Source organism: Lagopus leucura, unplaced genomic scaffold (genome assembly GCF_019238085.1).
Source record: "Lagopus leucura isolate 7727_CA_CO unplaced genomic scaffold, USGS_WTPT01 Super-Scaffold_100002, whole genome shotgun sequence".
NCBI lineage: Eukaryota > Metazoa > Chordata > Aves > Galliformes > Phasianidae > Lagopus > Lagopus leucura.
The window spans coordinates 75,456,572-75,473,881 of NW_024962263.1; the positions used below are offsets into that span (position 1 = coordinate 75,456,572).

General features: G+C 34.7%; 1 protein-coding gene across 3 annotated transcripts in view; it reads right to left on the reverse strand.

The window, feature by feature from the left end:
• CSMD3 (CUB and Sushi multiple domains 3) overlaps nucleotides 1–17,310 on the reverse strand; it is a 539,260-nt gene that overhangs the window by 246,490 nt on the left and 275,460 nt on the right. For all 3 annotated transcript variants that reach the window (XM_042869066.1, XM_042869064.1, XM_042869063.1), the window contains one exon: nucleotides 5,511–5,614. In XM_042869066.1, coding sequence (XP_042725000.1) covers nucleotides 5,511–5,614 — 104 coding nt within the window. The remainder of the gene's footprint in view (nucleotides 1–5,510; nucleotides 5,615–17,310) is intronic.

The following is a 17,310-nucleotide window of genomic DNA, read 5'->3' on the forward strand; positions in this document are numbered from 1 at the left end:
CTTAAAATAAATAAATAGGTAAATTATCAACTTTAGAAAATACAAAAGACAAAAAGAAAAAAAGACAAAAAGAAAACCTTAATGACAGTCTTGAAGGACTACTACTGTATCTAAGTTACGAAGTACAATAACAATAAAAAGTATGTTAAGCACTAATTGTCATTCAGAAAAATCTTTAACTTCAATGCAGTGTCAGATAACCAAATTTATTCTTCATTTTTTTTCTAGGTGTTATTTACCAATTCAGACCTAATAAAGGAGTTTAAATAACTGCTAACTTGTAAACTATTTTTAGATTTTCTTTTTTCTTTTAAACTCAACATGGCCAGCTCATGATAACTTAGCCAATATATCTCTCAAGGTTTCAATGACTGCAACATAGGATGTATCAAAATACTCCATGTTACCTTCAATCATATGCATCTTCCCTTCTCTGAATCTTATCTGGGACAACTCAGATTCTTACAGGAATATTAAGCAGCAGTAAAAGCCCATGAAGAGATACTATATTATATTATTTAGCATACAGCTACCCTATTTCAGAACACACATATCCTACATTCACGATTAAGACGCTATTCTTAAATAACAATACTATTACAAAGCTGTCCAGCTTCCTTGTAACTCTTCTACCCCTCGTTACCTCTACCACAACAAAAGATGGAGGCCTATATCAGATTCACCTGGCATTCCTTCCTTCATTAACAAAATGCTAGTTGTTAGAACTTAAAATCCTGCCATTGGTCAATGACATTAATTGATTAAAAAAAAAAAAAAAAATCCAGTTACACTTAATTTCTCTTTTTTTAACTTGTCATATTATTACAATAATTAAAAAAAAACAGTGTAATCCTAGATGTGTATTCTATTTGTTAAATTAAATGTATGATAGTAAAAATTGTTCTCTAGTTTTATATTATATGGATTTGTTTTTCCAAAAATTTTGTCTTAAAATGTAGTAAAAGTTTATCAGTTAAAACAGAATGTTGGAAAGTAGCACAATATTTTCCCTTCCTCTAAAATGTATCACAAGCTGACTGTTTAAGAGTGAAAATTGTTTCTTTTTTTCCAGTTCTAATCATTTTCTTAAAGCTGAAACTTAAAATGGACTATTTAAATATATCCTGCAGTTAACTTTAGCTCTTCTCTCTGGTCTTTTTTTCAGCTTGTTTCCTTATAAAATACTCTGTTGGAGGAGAAATTCTTGTCAAATCTCCACATCTGTGTTCACAGATGGAGCTACCACAAAAACTCTTGCCAGAACTGAACAACTAACTGCCTGGCCAAAATAATGTACAGACTGCACGTTCCTGCACTAAAGGAAAGTGTCCTCATTGATTTCAGACTTTGCCAAATTAAAAAATTAACGGGATATTACTCAGAAACCACACTGATGTAAGTTTTGTAATGGTTATCGATGACTGACAGTAGATTTCAGGAATATTAAAACTACTAGGATTATTGATCTCCTTGCTTTTTCAGAGAGAATAATTCTTATAATAAAAAGCTAAAACAATTTTTATGATTTCTGAAGTGGATTGTAAAAAAAATACATATGTGTTTTAATGCACAAAGTTTTCAGATGCCCTACTTTCTCAGTGAAATAGTACACTGGAGGAAAAAAAATCTATAAATGTATTTTTGAAATTAATTAACAAAGTACAGAAATAATTTATCACTTTTACTTCAGTATTTTAAATCACATATTTTGAAATATATTTGAAATGTAGTTTCTTATCATCTACAAATTCCTATAGACTTCAGCTGAGTTGCTAATAAGTGGAGAAACTTCACAATAAAAGAACAACTTTCTCCAAGACAGGTGCCAGATTATAATACAGACATCTAAGTAGATACAGCTTGAACAGAAAAGGGGTGTTTATAACATACAGTGACAAACTTTCAAGTAATGAGATTTCTTTTAATAAAACGAGAAAATTTGGACTTCAGTTTTCAGACTTAGGGAGATTTGGAGAGATTTTAAGGGTCATCAGCAGGATCCAGATAAGATAATATTATATGAAGGGAGTTATTTAAGCTTAGATAATAATGAAATCCTGCAGTTATGAATTATCTTTTCTTTTCTCCTGGGGTTTATGAGTATTCTACTATTGGGAATGATTACTGAGAGGGCTTCTCTCCTAGATGCACTTTCTTACATCTTCCCTTTCAAAAGCTGAGCAGTGAGAACTGTCAACAACATAAACTGATAGATACAATTATGACACTTTCCTTTTAAACAGTTTAACAGTAGCCACATGCTCAACAGTGTGATTTTCATCTTCCTGTGTAGGACTCCAAGACTGTCTTTTCCACATACTAGTGACATACATTCCACTTGAGGTTACTCCTTTCTATCTGATTAAAATGATATAATACAAGAGCCAGAATACTTGTAGATGCCCAATACAGTAAAAAAAGAATAAAAATGAATTTCATGCCTTGTGCACTCAGTGTTCTGAATGTGCATGCAGGAGTTGAGTCTGGTTGCATTTTACATAAAGACACACCTGCAGCAACTGTCAGTGTAAGCTGCTGAAAGGCAGAATTCCATTCAGAAAAGGTGCTGTGACTGTTTCACGCGGAGGAGCCACTAACTTTTCCTTCTTTCCCACTTACACATTATATAACTCCACCTTGCAAAAATCTTTGTTTAAAAAGAAAGCACTAAAAATGCCTTTTTTTTTAGTCACTTGGCAGAGCCAGACAGAGCAGAGGGATCATCTCCTGCACGTAGATAAGCAGCTAGCAAGCAGTGCAGTGATCCAGGAGTGGGGCAAACAGGATGGGCAAACAGGGTATGGCAATAGCAGAAGGGCAGGGCACAGCAGTTTGCACAGACAGTTCATGCAAGGCAGGCGAGTTGAGGGAAGCAGCATGCACTGCTCTTCTCATCCCAGGAAAGCTCTCTGTTACTACTAACATGGTGCAGGCATAAACAGAAATGCAGGTGGGGGAACCCACAAGGCTGCCCAGACTTGTAATTCTGGGAGCTCTGGAATCTGGAGGCCACCCATGGGACCACATCACGTGAGGGTGACATGGGTGCAGATGAGCCCAAATGGATGATTTTGGGCAGCTGACCAGGTTGAGAGAGGAGGTAGCCAGGCTGAGATACATTCAGCAGTCAAAGAGGAGAATTGATGCCTGATATCACATGGTTGCATGAGCAGACAAACAGCCCTGTATTGGGGCCAGCCAGGAGAGGGAGCAAATTGGCTGGGCTCACTGTGAGGAAATTAGAGCTGCTGGCAGAAGGGAGTGTACTGTTGAATGACAGAGGGAATGTTGTCACTCTAGAAAGCAGTAGGGAAAAAAATGAGATTTGCCCTAGAGGTCTATGGGAGGAAATCAGCATATCTGAAAGCTCAGCTGAAGTGCCTCTATATCAACACATGCAGCATGGGAAATAAACAAAGGGAGCTGGAAACCATGGTGCCCTTGGAAAACTTTGATTTTATTGCCATCACAGGAATATGGTGGAAGGATTCACATGACTGGAACACCACCATTGAGGGCTATAAACTCTTTAGAAGGGATAAGCAAGGTAGAAGGGGTAGGAAAGTTACCATCTTTGTTAGGAAGTGGATAGACTGGGGGATACTTGTTCTGAGCAACAGTCAAGAAAAGATAGAAAATGTGTGTTAAAATTAGGGATGGGACCAATAAAGGACAGCTGGTGGTGGGGTCTTCTACAAACTACCTGATCAAGAGGAGCCTGTTGATGAGGTCTTCTAACATTAGCAACAAGAAGTTTCACAGGCTCTCATTCCGATGGAGGAATTTCAACCATGTGAATATTCACTGGTAAGACAACTCAGTGAGGTATGAGTAATCCAGGAGAATCCTGGAGTCTGTGGATGATAACTTTCTGGTTTAGATAGTAGATAGATTGTCTAGAAGTGAAGCTCTGTTGAGCCTGGTGCAGAGATCATTAAAGATATTAAGATTGGAAGTAGTCTGGGCTTCAGTGACCACGCTCTCGTTGAGTTCATGATCTTGAGGAACGCGTGCCTGGCAAAGAGTGGAGTCAGGATCCTGACCTTCAAGACAGTAAATTTCAGGTTGTTTAAGATGTTGTTGAACAAGACCTCCTGGGAACAAGTCCTTAGAAACAGAGGGGTGGAACAAAACTGTCTGCTCTTTAAGGATGGATTTCTGGAAGTGCAAGAGCTCTCCAGCTCTCAAAATAAGAAAGCAGGCAGGAGAAGCAGGAAACTGGTATGGCTTGGCAAGAACCTGCAGGTCAAACAGAGGGGAATAAAAGGGGCAAGTACGGACAGTGGAAGCAAAGATGTGTCATCTGGTAAGAATGCAGAGATGCTGTCTGGACTTTCAGAAGATGGAATTAAGCCAAGGTATGTGAGCCAGCAATGTGTACTTGCAGCCCAGAAAGTCAGTGATAACTTGGGTTCCATCAGAAGAGAAGTGGCCAGCAGCATGAGGAAATGATTGCCCCCCTCTACTCTGCCCTCATGAGGCCTCAGATGTTGTACAGTGTCCAAGTCTGGGGCCCCCAGTGCAAGAAAGGCTTTTGGAGAGAGTCCAGAAGAAGGCCAAGTAGATGATCCAAGGGGTGGAACACCTCCCCAGTGAAGATAAGCTAAAGGAACAGGGCTTGTTCAGCCTGGAAAAGAGAAGGCTATGGTCAAGACCTCATTGAAGCCTTCCAGTATTTAAAGGGAGTTTATAAACCTGAGGAAAATCAACTTTTACGTGGCAGATAGTGATAGGATAAGGAGTGGTTTTAAACTAATGGAAGGGAGATTGGGTGAGCATTTTCATTTATTTTCAATTATCCTTCTCCGCCTTTTTATTTCTAGCTATATGCTCTGTAAATGCCAGCCTAATCGCTCTGTATATTTGTTGATTATACACAGGACTTACACATTCTTGAAGAATGTTATGGGATGGTTAAAAATATGTATATGTGAAACTGAGTGCAATCTGACTTATAATCATAAGTAGTTTAGGTAATATATTTTTATAATTTTCTTCACCACCCTAACTCATTTTGATCTTATTTACAACAGTCAACAAGCCCTCATCAGCATCCTATGCTACTACTTTTGTCATACGAGGCTTGTTAGGAGATTCAAGAAGTTGCCCCTTTACCTTTCTGCAAGCTACCTAGGTGTTATTTTCTATTATTGTCTTTATCACAAATTAATGTGAGAACTGACTTATATAAAGAAAGTGCAATAGCCGTTAAGAGTTTATACATATATAGAGAAATGTAGATAAAAGCACAAATGTACGCTGTATCTTTTTTAAGAATTCTGACATTAGTTTACCTCTTCCTTTTCTGTGATTTGTCTAATCTCTTTCTAACTTTAAAGCACTAAACATGTAACAATATCCTTAAACTATCATCTTCAATGACGTTTCAGAAGTTTGGTAAAAGTAACTTTTGTTGGGATTCACCTGACTGTTATCACTATTTGCTTTCATTAAAAATTACATTAATGATATTCTGTAAAGCATATGAATTTTAAATGCAGAAGACTTACACTTGAAGCACGGTTTTTGGATCACCCACTTCTCCTCCATCACCAATTGTCAGCGTGTCATAGCCAATCTCCAAATCAAATTCTTCAAAGTTTATCTGAATAACCTGGGAAATAAAATAATATATCTGACTTGGGCCTGTAAATAAAACATTCAGAAGCATAAATAAAACATTTCCAATTAAAAATTACATATACTTGACTGTAAAATATTCTGAATGCAATATAGTTAACAGGTTTATTTATTGAACTACAAAATTGTAATAATTTTAAGATATCACATCTGGTATCACTCTGACCTCCTCAAAGTATTGTCATCTCACTTATTTACGTGATTGTTATAATTTTAATACAGTACGAAATAATTGCATTACATTTTGATTAGGATATACATAAAGGGCAACATAATTGGTTATAATGTCTGCAATACAGTTATCTTTAAATAACAGTAGAATAATTGCACTTGGAAGAGTAAATATACTGGAAGTTCAGAATGTAATTTATTCCTTTCATCCATAATCTGGGTAAAACAGCATTATGTTGGATCAAAGGTAAAAACCATTTTCTTTTAGGAAAGAAATGATGCTGTTATTCCCACTGATGTGTTAGTCATGTAAATTCTTTATGAAAATTTGAGGACCTTGTGATATTTTTCATATGCATTAAAAACACAGGATACTTCTAAACAATAATTTGTAACACTAATTTCTATTAAAAATGGTCTTGTATGTAGGAACTAAGAGTGTTTGTGCTTGGAGCTGTGGAAATCATTTTAATGCATTGACAGCTTGTGTTACTATGTTACACTGCAGTTCTAATTTTGTTTGAAATTTGATGTTAATTTTTTGAAAATAAATTTTAAATCACCTCTTTCTTCTGGCCTTCTCATATTATGAGAAATAACAAGTTATTAGCTGTTATAAATTTTGCAATCTGAAATTCTTTTCAGAAATAATGTTTCTATATTTAACTAAAATAGATGTACATGCAAAGATCTTGCGTTTTCTGCATTGACCTCTTTCAAAAAAGCATGCTTTATTAAAAGATTTCTAACACACTCTGCAACTCTCCTAAATCTATGGTAATAGGAAAAGTATGAATTAGAAAAGTATGCTGTACAAAATCATACATGCATTTCTGAGAACTCATTCTGTGCTTGACATGCCAAGTACATAATGTACAATGTAAACTGTACTTGAAATCTTTGCAAATGTGTCTGAATGGCAAGAAAGTAAGTACTGTGAGCAAAGAGATATATTTTTAGAGTCTTTGTATTGCAAGGTATGATTTACTTTGATCAGGCTCCACGAATGCTGGAGCTGGCATTGTATTGAATATTGCCTTTAGAATAGTGAAAAGGTGTTTTGATGACACCAGCATATAGAGTTGAAGATGCTGGATCCTTTCATAATGAAAACTGAGTTTTAGGTGAGATGACTGCATAACGTAAAACTGAGTAGTAAACCCATTAAAATTCTGTTTTTGTCATCCACCATGTCTGTTTTTTCCCTTTGGAAAAAATGACATGGTTGTATGTGGCAGAACAAAAAGATATGTGATATCCTTGAATCAGCTGTACAGGAAACTAAAAGAGATTCATTCTTGATATTAATCTGCTATTATTTGCAAGATTAAATAAAAACTTCAGGCAATACTATGCTGATTGATTACAGCATTGTTTGTTTTTAACCAGATCAGCATTAGCAAATGTTGATCTGTGTATGGTATGCAAAACAATCAGACACATAGGGACTAATGTTATTTTATGTATAAATTCAAATAAAGTATATTTTCCAGTTTTCCAGAAGCATCATTAGTATAAATGAGAAATGTCCTGAAGAAGGCTGCATTCTGTGGGGAAGACTCAAAGCTGGAGTTGAAGCATGTGGAAAGGAGCCTGTAGTGGAGCAAGAGATCTGGGTGAGCTGCCACCTGTGGGGGATCTGTGCTGGAGCAGTCTGTTCCTGAGAGAAGGCCCTGTGGTACAGACCCATGTTGGGGCAGTTCTTGATGAACTGCTCTGTGTGGGAAGCCCATGTTGGAGCAAAAGAAGATGATGGAGTTGCAGAGATGAAACGCTATAGAATGTTCCCTGTTACCCTGCATGACTCAGGGGGAGGAGGTAGAAGAGGGTGAATAGTGGAGGGAAGTTGTTTATAGGTTTTTTTTTTCTTCTGTTCTAGTCTTTTATTAATAGGTGATAAATTACATTAACATTCCTATTCCAAATCTCTTTTTCCTAAGCACATTCAATACGTGTGCTTTCTTTTCATAACATTTTCTTCCCTGTTCTGCTGAGGAGGAGGAGGCAGGGAGTGGAATAGTGGAGTAGAGCTAGCCACTGGTGTGGAAGCACCACACTATCCTGACATGGATTATGTTTTGAATTTTATTTCACATAGAAATGAAATTCTGGAGTTTTATTCCTGAATATTATTAAGTATGTTTCTAGAGACTGTAGTCATGGATCTATTTTCTCCCCTGTTCTTTCAAATATGTACAAGCAACAAATTTATTTAAAGTTAATGAGCTGTGCACTCATTAGTCACTAAAATGAACAGAAAAGTAGTTAAAAGGAACACAGTATTCTTTGTCCATCATGGACTGCTTTTGCTGTTTATAAATCCAGAAATAATGAAAATACGTATTATTGGTGAATTAAATTTTTAAAACTAGAAGCAAATAACAAAAAAGATGGTAATACTGATCATTACTAAGCTATAAAGAGAAAAATCCTATTTGAAATATACTTCCTGAAAGTTATGATAATTATGATGTTATTTTTTTGTTCTCTAATAATTTTGTAAGGACTTTTCCAAAGGAAGAGTTGGGGGCAGGGATCTAATTTCTGAAGAATTACAGCAGAGCTTTCTTTTTTTTTTTTTTTTTTAATGGAATATGTCATTTGGGACTCATGTCATAGGCAGAAACCAGTCTGTTATATAGCTGAGAATTGAAATATCAGATTTTATTGGGAAGTTAATGGCTAACTAGAGAACTTAAAACAGTTCTGAAGGAGAATATGCTTACATGGTTGTGTTCCAGACAGTTGTTATGACTGTGTCTAGTTCTTGATGGAACTAGATCCTCAGAGATTTAAGGAACATATTGCTACAGGTGCAGTAATCAACATTTTTAAATTTCAAAACATACAATGCAAAATGCTGCTTAACAAAAGAAAGTGTATGTGCATCAGAACTGCTTCTGAAGGGGAAGTATAAACATTTAAAGTTGTATGTATATCCATACGTGCATCTGTGCTTCCAGTGCAAATGCATCTCTAAAAATATTTTTGTTTATACTCATATTTTCACTCCATAAAATCTGCCTGCCATTTTAAGCAGTAAAATAACTGTGGAGATGTTTCTAAAATTATGAATCTCTTCTCCTCAGAAGAGTGCTTAAAAATTAAGCTAAGATGTTGCTTAAACAAGCTGTATCTTAGACAGAATTAACAGTAAGTTATGAATCTGAATTAAAACATCCTGTGGAGGATACAATGTAACTGCACATTATTTTGCTGCATATTGCACATAGTCCAGTGATTCAATGTATCCAAGCAGCTCTGTAGCCTAACAATAATTTCATTTGCTCTTTTGTAGCTACCTACTACAAAACTAAAAGAAAACTCAAAACAGTCTAATCTAACAGTCTAATTAATCCCTTTTGTCCTTTTAATTTATTTTAATCTTTCACTAGCAAAGGAGAAAAGAGGAGAGGAAAAAAGGACGTGAAATACTGTAAGTCTCTTCAGGGTGATAAGTACTCACTAGCTCATCTGGAAAGTTCCTTCTATGTGGTTGATTCCATTTGTTGGCAATAATCCTCATCAAAATGAACTGTACAGTGCAAATATTGGTATTTGACATAAATTTAAAAGGCAAAGAACACACACCAGATGAATTATCATCTATCAGTATCCTTCTAGACTTTAAAGTGAGTCTGAGTGTTTTTGTATTGATATCCACATTGTGGGCATCTAAAATAGAATTCAAATGCATAACCATATATCAGTAATACCATGTAAGATGCTGTGAAGAAGCAAAATAAATAAATAAAATTACAGGATCTTCGGGAGAACTGTGGTGCACTTTTGGATAGGCTGCTGGAAACCAAAGTATCATAGGTCAGTGCTTACCAGTAATCTTAGCAGATGATTTCTACTTGCAGAGTGACAGATCTTAACACTTATTTTGTGAGTTCCTTAAGAAGGATTTTTTGTTTTGTTTAACTCCAGTACAAATGTTAAATATCATTTAATTTTCCATAGAGGCTAATCCTGTAAACAGTTATTTATAAAAACCTCTTAGAAATATTTGTTCTGGAGCCATCATATTTGGAAACAAACATGTAGTCCTTTACTATCCTAGATAGATTTCTAGGAAGTCTTACAATGGGAAGATGGCACATGGAAGTCACAGCTCAAAAAGTTTATAGTTTCACTTTTCATTTTGTAGTTTTTTTGTTTGCATGAAAGTATAACCTTTGTTATGTCTGCGCACATTCACAAGAGTTTCCGAGATGGATTAGCCAGCAGACTCAACATTTAATGTAGTTCCAATATAAAGGATTCAGAAATATTTTGTAAATAAGGCTTTCTACAAATAAAATAGTGATAATGCTAAAGAATAACACAATCCAACTATCAATATAGCACTCACGAGGAAAATACAGGAGTGCAAATAAATCATAAACATATCGGCTTAAACTTCAGTCAGTGTGTTTATCATGTTTTTCCCTACAGTTCATATTATTGGATAATTTTCTTGCCATATTTTCTCCCAACAAATATCTTAGTCTTTGCAAAAACTATTCTGATATATATCTGAAAAATTACTAGTATTTTTAAATAATTTATTTGTATTTGCTTTTATTGAGCCACTAGAAAATCAGAAACTTTTTTTCCAACACATTGGATGAAGTGACTTATTACTATCTAATAGTAGGCTGTAGACAAGGAGAGAGGTTAGACTTGCAAGTTCCAGCTATCTTTCTGGTGCCAAAACATCTAACTTTGATCAATAAAGAAATCTATTTCTGCAAAAATTATAAAAAAATACTATCCTCCAGTATGATCAAAATATACTAGCAAGAGTGAGAACTTCTCCTTAGTGCAATGTATGTGCAAGACATCAACTTCCATCAGTTTTCAGAGCTATTCTAGAAACAGCAGCCAACAAACAAACCAACCAAAGAAACTGTAGGATGCTGATAATATCTTGTCCATCAAAATCAGTCAAAATGAACTCTGGTTACCTTCTCCATTGGTAGAAGTGAAATCAAGTAAGGGAAAAAATACATGCTATTTATGTCTCTATGTCTTTATATTGCCTCAGGATGGCTAATTGCTTTAGTGCTGAGGATATCAGACTACTTTCCATGTAGTAAATGATATGCTTTTATATTAGGCAGTATAAGATAATGAAAGGATGACATCTGATTGATAGGTCTACCTCCATAATTTTCCATGGAACCATAGATTCCCCCCATCAAAATAATTGTGTTATACATATGATTATGAAAGAATGGTTCCATTTGAAAACTTATTGAATCTATTGTTTATTATAAAACAGAGGTTTAATTTTAAATTAATTATACCAAATTGTAATAATCTAAAAAATAAGGAATCTCGTCACAAAATAATCATTTTCACTACCTTCACAAATAGTTCTTTTCCATGGGTAAGCTATTTGGAGAGGAATTCATCTTGTCTACTTTGGACATTTCTCTAAGCATGCTTAATTTCTTAGTATATTACTATTCATTTTATCTAGTGAAAATAAAATCTCTTCACATTAACTGTGGAGACAGTATAAAATAAAATCTTTACCGACTATGACACTTAACCTTTTATTGACTTAAATTAGACGATATTGATATGCATAGAATCTCTCTCTCCCTTAAAAAATGTTCCTCTATGTCTTCTTTACTACAGCTGTGAAAAAATGAGGATGATTGTAGTCAGAATAATGTGTTATTTCCTGTGACACTAGTTGAACAGGACTCACTGTTTGGGTAGTATTTGGACTGTGGCATAATAAATAAATGAGCAGAACTGTAGATTTTAGGTAAAGGTAAAAGAAGATAAAATTGTTTTTCACTTATGGGGTAAAGAAAAACATGCTTATATTCTTAAAAACAATTGTATGTCCCAAGTTGCATATAGCTGACCTAGGATAGAATAACAACATTTTTCATAAGAGGCATAAGAGGCCAAGATTCAGATTCAGAGCAGTAACCAGGACAGCCATAAACAGGGAGTAGAAAACAGTTTTGGAATCTCTCTAAAAATTAAGGTATGAAAAAAAAAAAAAAAAAAAAAAAAAAAAAAAAAGTTTTCCAGAAATCAAAAAGCTAATAATTTAAAATTTAAAAAAATAAAAAAAGCAGTTTTTTTTTTTTTTTTTAGGCATGTGTAAATGCTGAATTAAGCATACAACCTTTACATGATATATAGAGATACGTAAATACCATGCACATAAAAGAACTCATGTTTTTAAGCATTTAAATGACAAGATCTAACATCAGTTTCCAAACATGGTCTACGCAGATTTCCCAGCCTTGAAGCTGTGATCCATAAACTTACAGGCAGAAAACGCTTGGCCCCTAAGGCACTTAATCTTAAAGCACTGGTCTGATTTTGACCTATATATTCACCAGATATGTGAAGGCTGTGGGACAGTATATGAGAATGTTTGGATATGTATTTATTTTTTTCTCAGTGATATCATTATTTACAGTTGCAATGCAGAATACCTGTCCATTTAGCTTTTCAAACTCCCAAATCTGGGATATAGCATTTTTGAACATACTTCATGTTTCTTATAAAACAATCTCTCCCATGTTATTTTGCATGAATGTCACTCTCACATGAGTATAAATTTCAAAAGCTCAACAAACATGTTTACCTTCTTGAGAGAGGGACTGCTTCTCTTAAAATTTTTGTTTTTTTTCCAGTAAGGTTTGTTGTATTTTGCATTCATTTACTCACTTATTTTTAGTGTTAGTGAACACTTCGCACTATGTTACTCATAGCACCAATCTTAAGACACTCTTATTCATCCCTTATTTGTGTCCATGGCCCAAGTTTAAACTTACAATGCAGTTATTGCCTTACTTTAACAATATATTTTGGATTAAATTTATACTAAGAGATAATTTAAATCATTATTTTGATTAGAATAATAAAGCAAAATCCTTTTTTAGCATACAGTTCTATTCCTTAACTATGGAATGATCATATGTACACAAGAAACTATTTAAGGTTGGAAGGATTGTTTCAGAATAATCCAAATTTCTCTATTAAAATATTGTCTCTTTTGCTACAACAGGACAGACTTATTTGTATCTGATTGTCTGATTTGCTTGTCGTTTTGTTTTGTTTTGTTTTGTTTTATTTGGGTTTTTCTTGCATCACAGATTTGAAAGGTATTTTTAGGACTCAAAGACCTCAGTCATTTAACCTTGTAACATAAAGAAAATATAATTAAATGTAAGTAGTAAATGGTGGTGCAAAGAATCATAAGTCTTTACAGGAAACCCCTTCACAGAAAACAAACAGGCCTAGTATAATAGTTCAATTTCCCCATAAGATAGCAGAAAAAGGTGTGTGTGGAGCTGAACACTTCTATAAATATCACTCACAAGAGCAACCAAGTGAGTGAGTGTGGACGAAAGTGATACATTTCTGTGCCAAAAATTGATCAAACAAAGAGACTAAAAATTATCAGCTGTTCACAGTGCATGAATTGGAAGCTTCCTATGAAAGTCTCTGGGCCACGTACACCAATGTCTTTTAAAAAGTTCTAGCTATGTTTGTATTCACTGTAAAGTCCAATTGAACAAAAATTCATATTCAGCCTTTAATTCTACCTAAAGATGGAAGCATAACTATGGAAGCATAGAAAAAATATTTAGTGAGGTAACATCTACAATAATTAATAAAATTGATCTGTATCTCAATAGTAACATGGAGATATAGTAAAATTGCAGGTTGGAAATACAAATCATTAATCCGTTTATAACTGTGTTGTTCTTTTTCCCCTCCTCATTTTAGTGTTTCACTCCAACACTAAAACCAGAGCATATGCATGTACCTTCCAACTCCAACTGCTCTTATTCATCAATTGACTACATTCCCTCACTGCCAAATCTGTAATCTCCTGTTATAGAAATATTTGGATTCTCTTCTATGCTCTCATTCCATTGAGACAATCTCCCTTTTCTCCAAACGCATTTCTAAGATTTAAAATAAAAACCTAAGTTATGTACATCACTGATTTTTTTTAATCAGATCAAAATGTTGTTAAACAATTTAAAAGAAACTAACACTAAAAGTAAATTGAATGTCTTCTGAACAGATCAAAGATAGTTCACACTTTCTAGTTTCGTACATAATAAACTATCTCCTACTGATAAATACAGCGCCAGATTTTTTTATTCAAGTAAAATGAAAAAAAAAAAAAAAAAAAAAAAAAAAAAAAAAACACTGAATTATGGTTACAATATATAGTTAAGTGTGAACTTAAGTATTCTCTATTTTTCTGATCATTTCATTGACTGTAACACTTGCATTACATCTAAGTACTAGGCTTAGGAAAAGCCAAGTTTGAGATATTTGATTGCAAGAAGATCTATGGTATGATTTATTCCAATAAGCCTAATTAAAACAGACTTCATAAAATGAATACTTGATTTCATGGCGAAGTACTCAGCCTGCCTGAAATTTATGCTGTCAACATGAATAAATATGGATGACAACTGAGTTTATGCTTGAGAACAAGCTTAGGAAATGTTCCACTGACAATAGTTAATGAGATAACATAGCTGTGGTAAGTTAAATGTAAACATTCAGCTTTTTGCTGAACTTGTTTCACTTATTTTGTCTTTGCATAATAATGCACAAAAACTCAGAAATTTGAAGATGAAACTTTTAGAGAATGTAAAAAATATTATGACACAAAGAAGAAGAGGCCTTTGTAAGGCCTTTATAAGGCGTTTAGCATGGTACCCTACAACATCCTTCTCCCCAAACTGTAAAGATACAGATTTGATGTGTGGACTGTTTGATGGATGAAGATTGGTTGCAGCATCAAATTCAGAGAGTAGGGGTTCATGGTCAGTATCTGGATGGAGATCTGTGACAATTGGTGTCCTCCAGGAGTTGGTGCTGTATCTTTGCATCCAAAGAAGCATGGCCAGCAGACTGGGGGAGGTGATCTTGCCCCTCTGCTCTGTGCTGGTGAGACCTCACCTGGAGTACCGTGTCCAGATGTGGAATCCTCAGTACAGGACAGATACAGACCTGTTGGAGTGCATCCAGAGGAGGGTGACAAAAATTATCTAAATGATGGAACACCTCTTCTACGAGGAGAAGCTGACAGAGCTGGGGCTTTTCAGCCTGAAGAAGAGAAAGCTCTGAGGTGACCTGACAGCAGTCTTTCAGTATCTAAAGGGGAACTATAGGAAAGAAGGGGACAGACTATTTAGTAGATTCTCTTGTGATAAAACAAGGGGAAATGGTTTCAAGCTTAAAGAGAGTAGATTTAAGATACAATAAAAAAGCCTTTTACAGAGAGGGTGGTGAGGCACTGGAACAGGTTGCCCAGAGATCTGGTGGATGCCTCATTTCTGCAGACTTTCAAGGTGAGGCTGGATCAGGTCCTGGGCAAGGCTGTGGGTGTCCCTATTTATAGAGGGGGAATGGATTAGATGACTTTAAATGTCCCTTCCATCTCAAAGGATTCTATGATTCTAAGAGAAAGAATTGAATATAAAATATTTGACATGGACAGAAAGACCAAGCATATATATATATTTATATGTACACGTAAATAAAAAAAAAATGAATAAGCCTCAATTCTCAGAAACAAGTAATAATTGATTTCAAAATTATTTCAACATGCAGCAGATAAAAGGAATGTGAACATGAGCAAACTTTTGGAGCACATTTTACAGAATACATTTACCTAATTAGGAAGATAGTAAGAATATTTTCAAGTATTAAATACACTGAAGGTAAAATTTAAAATATGTTGATGAGAAATGTACAATAACATAATGCATGATCACTAAAAATTTCTTCCTGAAAAGTTTCTGCCATGTAAAATGAACAGAACAAGGACCTAGTTTTCTAATACATCTAAATCTAATAATGATTTTAGATATTTAATTTCTCCTTACAATTTTGGAAGACGTCTTGTCTTTTTTAAAAGAATATCTTTTACTTATTTTTCTCCTTAATGCATTGCTGTAAAAGATTTTGTTGGAATGACTGAAATTTGTCAGAAAGTCTGTCATTCTAGCACTTTCATTTTCTGCAGTATTTCTGTCATTGTGGATTAGAAAAAAATTAACAAGTATAATGTGTAAGATTCAAAATCTGCTTAACTTTAGCCCAAGTTATGATTGTACTGAAGTTTTAGTCTGTTATTAAATCTAGACTGACATTTTTAAAGCCCATCCTTTTAAGAAAAAATCAAGCATCTAAATTGACACTTTCTTACTCCACATTATGTAAAATAAGCAAATAACATGAACAAGGTTTAACCAAAGTCCAGAAAACAAAATTTTTCTATCACTGGTAAAAGACTTATGGATTTATACTGAGCTAACAATGAGCGTATTTCATCTACTGCTTTCTCCCTCAGAATAATCGCATTTTTTAACATACTTTTATAGACTCAAAGAATTATAGAATCAAAGAATCGTTAAGGTTGGAAAAGACTTCTAAGATCATTTAGTGCAACTGTTCATCTACCATCAATCTTGCCCGCTAAACCATGTCTGTAAGTAATGCATCTACCCTTTTAAATCACTCATTCTAAGAACAAATTCTTCCCAATAACCAGTCTGAACCTCCTCTGGTGCAACTCCTATTGCTGTTACCCAGAAGAGACTGACCCTTTCAAAGAGTTACAGAGAGCTATGAGGTCTCATCTCAGCCTCCTCGTAAGTCTCATGTTCTAGACCCTTCACCACATTTGTTGCCCTTTTCTGGACAGACTCAAGGGCCTTGATGTCTTTTCTATAGTGAGAGGCCCAGAACTGAACACAGTACTCAAGGTGCAGCCTTATCAGTGCTGAGTACAGGGGAATGATCACTTCCCTGCCACTTTGGATACTCTATTACTGATGCAAGCCAGGATGTTGTTAGCTTCTTGGCCACATGGACACACTACTGGCTCATGTTCAGCCAAGTGCTGACCAACCAACACTCTCAGATCCTTTTCCTCCATGCAGCTTTCCAGCCACTCTGACCCAAGCCTGTATCATTGCATGGGGCTATTTTGATTAAAGTACAGGACTTGGCACTTGGGCTGATTGAATTTCATTCAATTGGCCTCAGTCCATTCATCCAGGTTACCTGAATCTCTCTGAAAGGCCTTCCTACTCTCGGGCACATCAGCACCTCCTTCCAACTTGATGTCATCTGCAAACTTACTGAGTATATGCTTAATCTCTTATCCAAAACATCAGTAAAGATATTTAATTTACTTTATGTAAAGAACTGTATAGAATATAGTAAATATTGGTATTTACATTGAACACTGTGTCATTACTTGCTATAGTCATTATAAAAAACCTTCTAATTGGTAATCTTCATTCATTGTTGATCAAAAATCTCAACGACATTTTTTACTTCAGGGAAACATAACAAAAAAGTTATGCTATTTAAGAGTAATACAAGGCAAACACTGTTATGTTCAAGACATACATATAATGTTAACCTCACTCAAAACTAAAACTCTTAACTAGTGATTATGTATGTAAAAGCTATATATATGTGGACTACTCAATATAT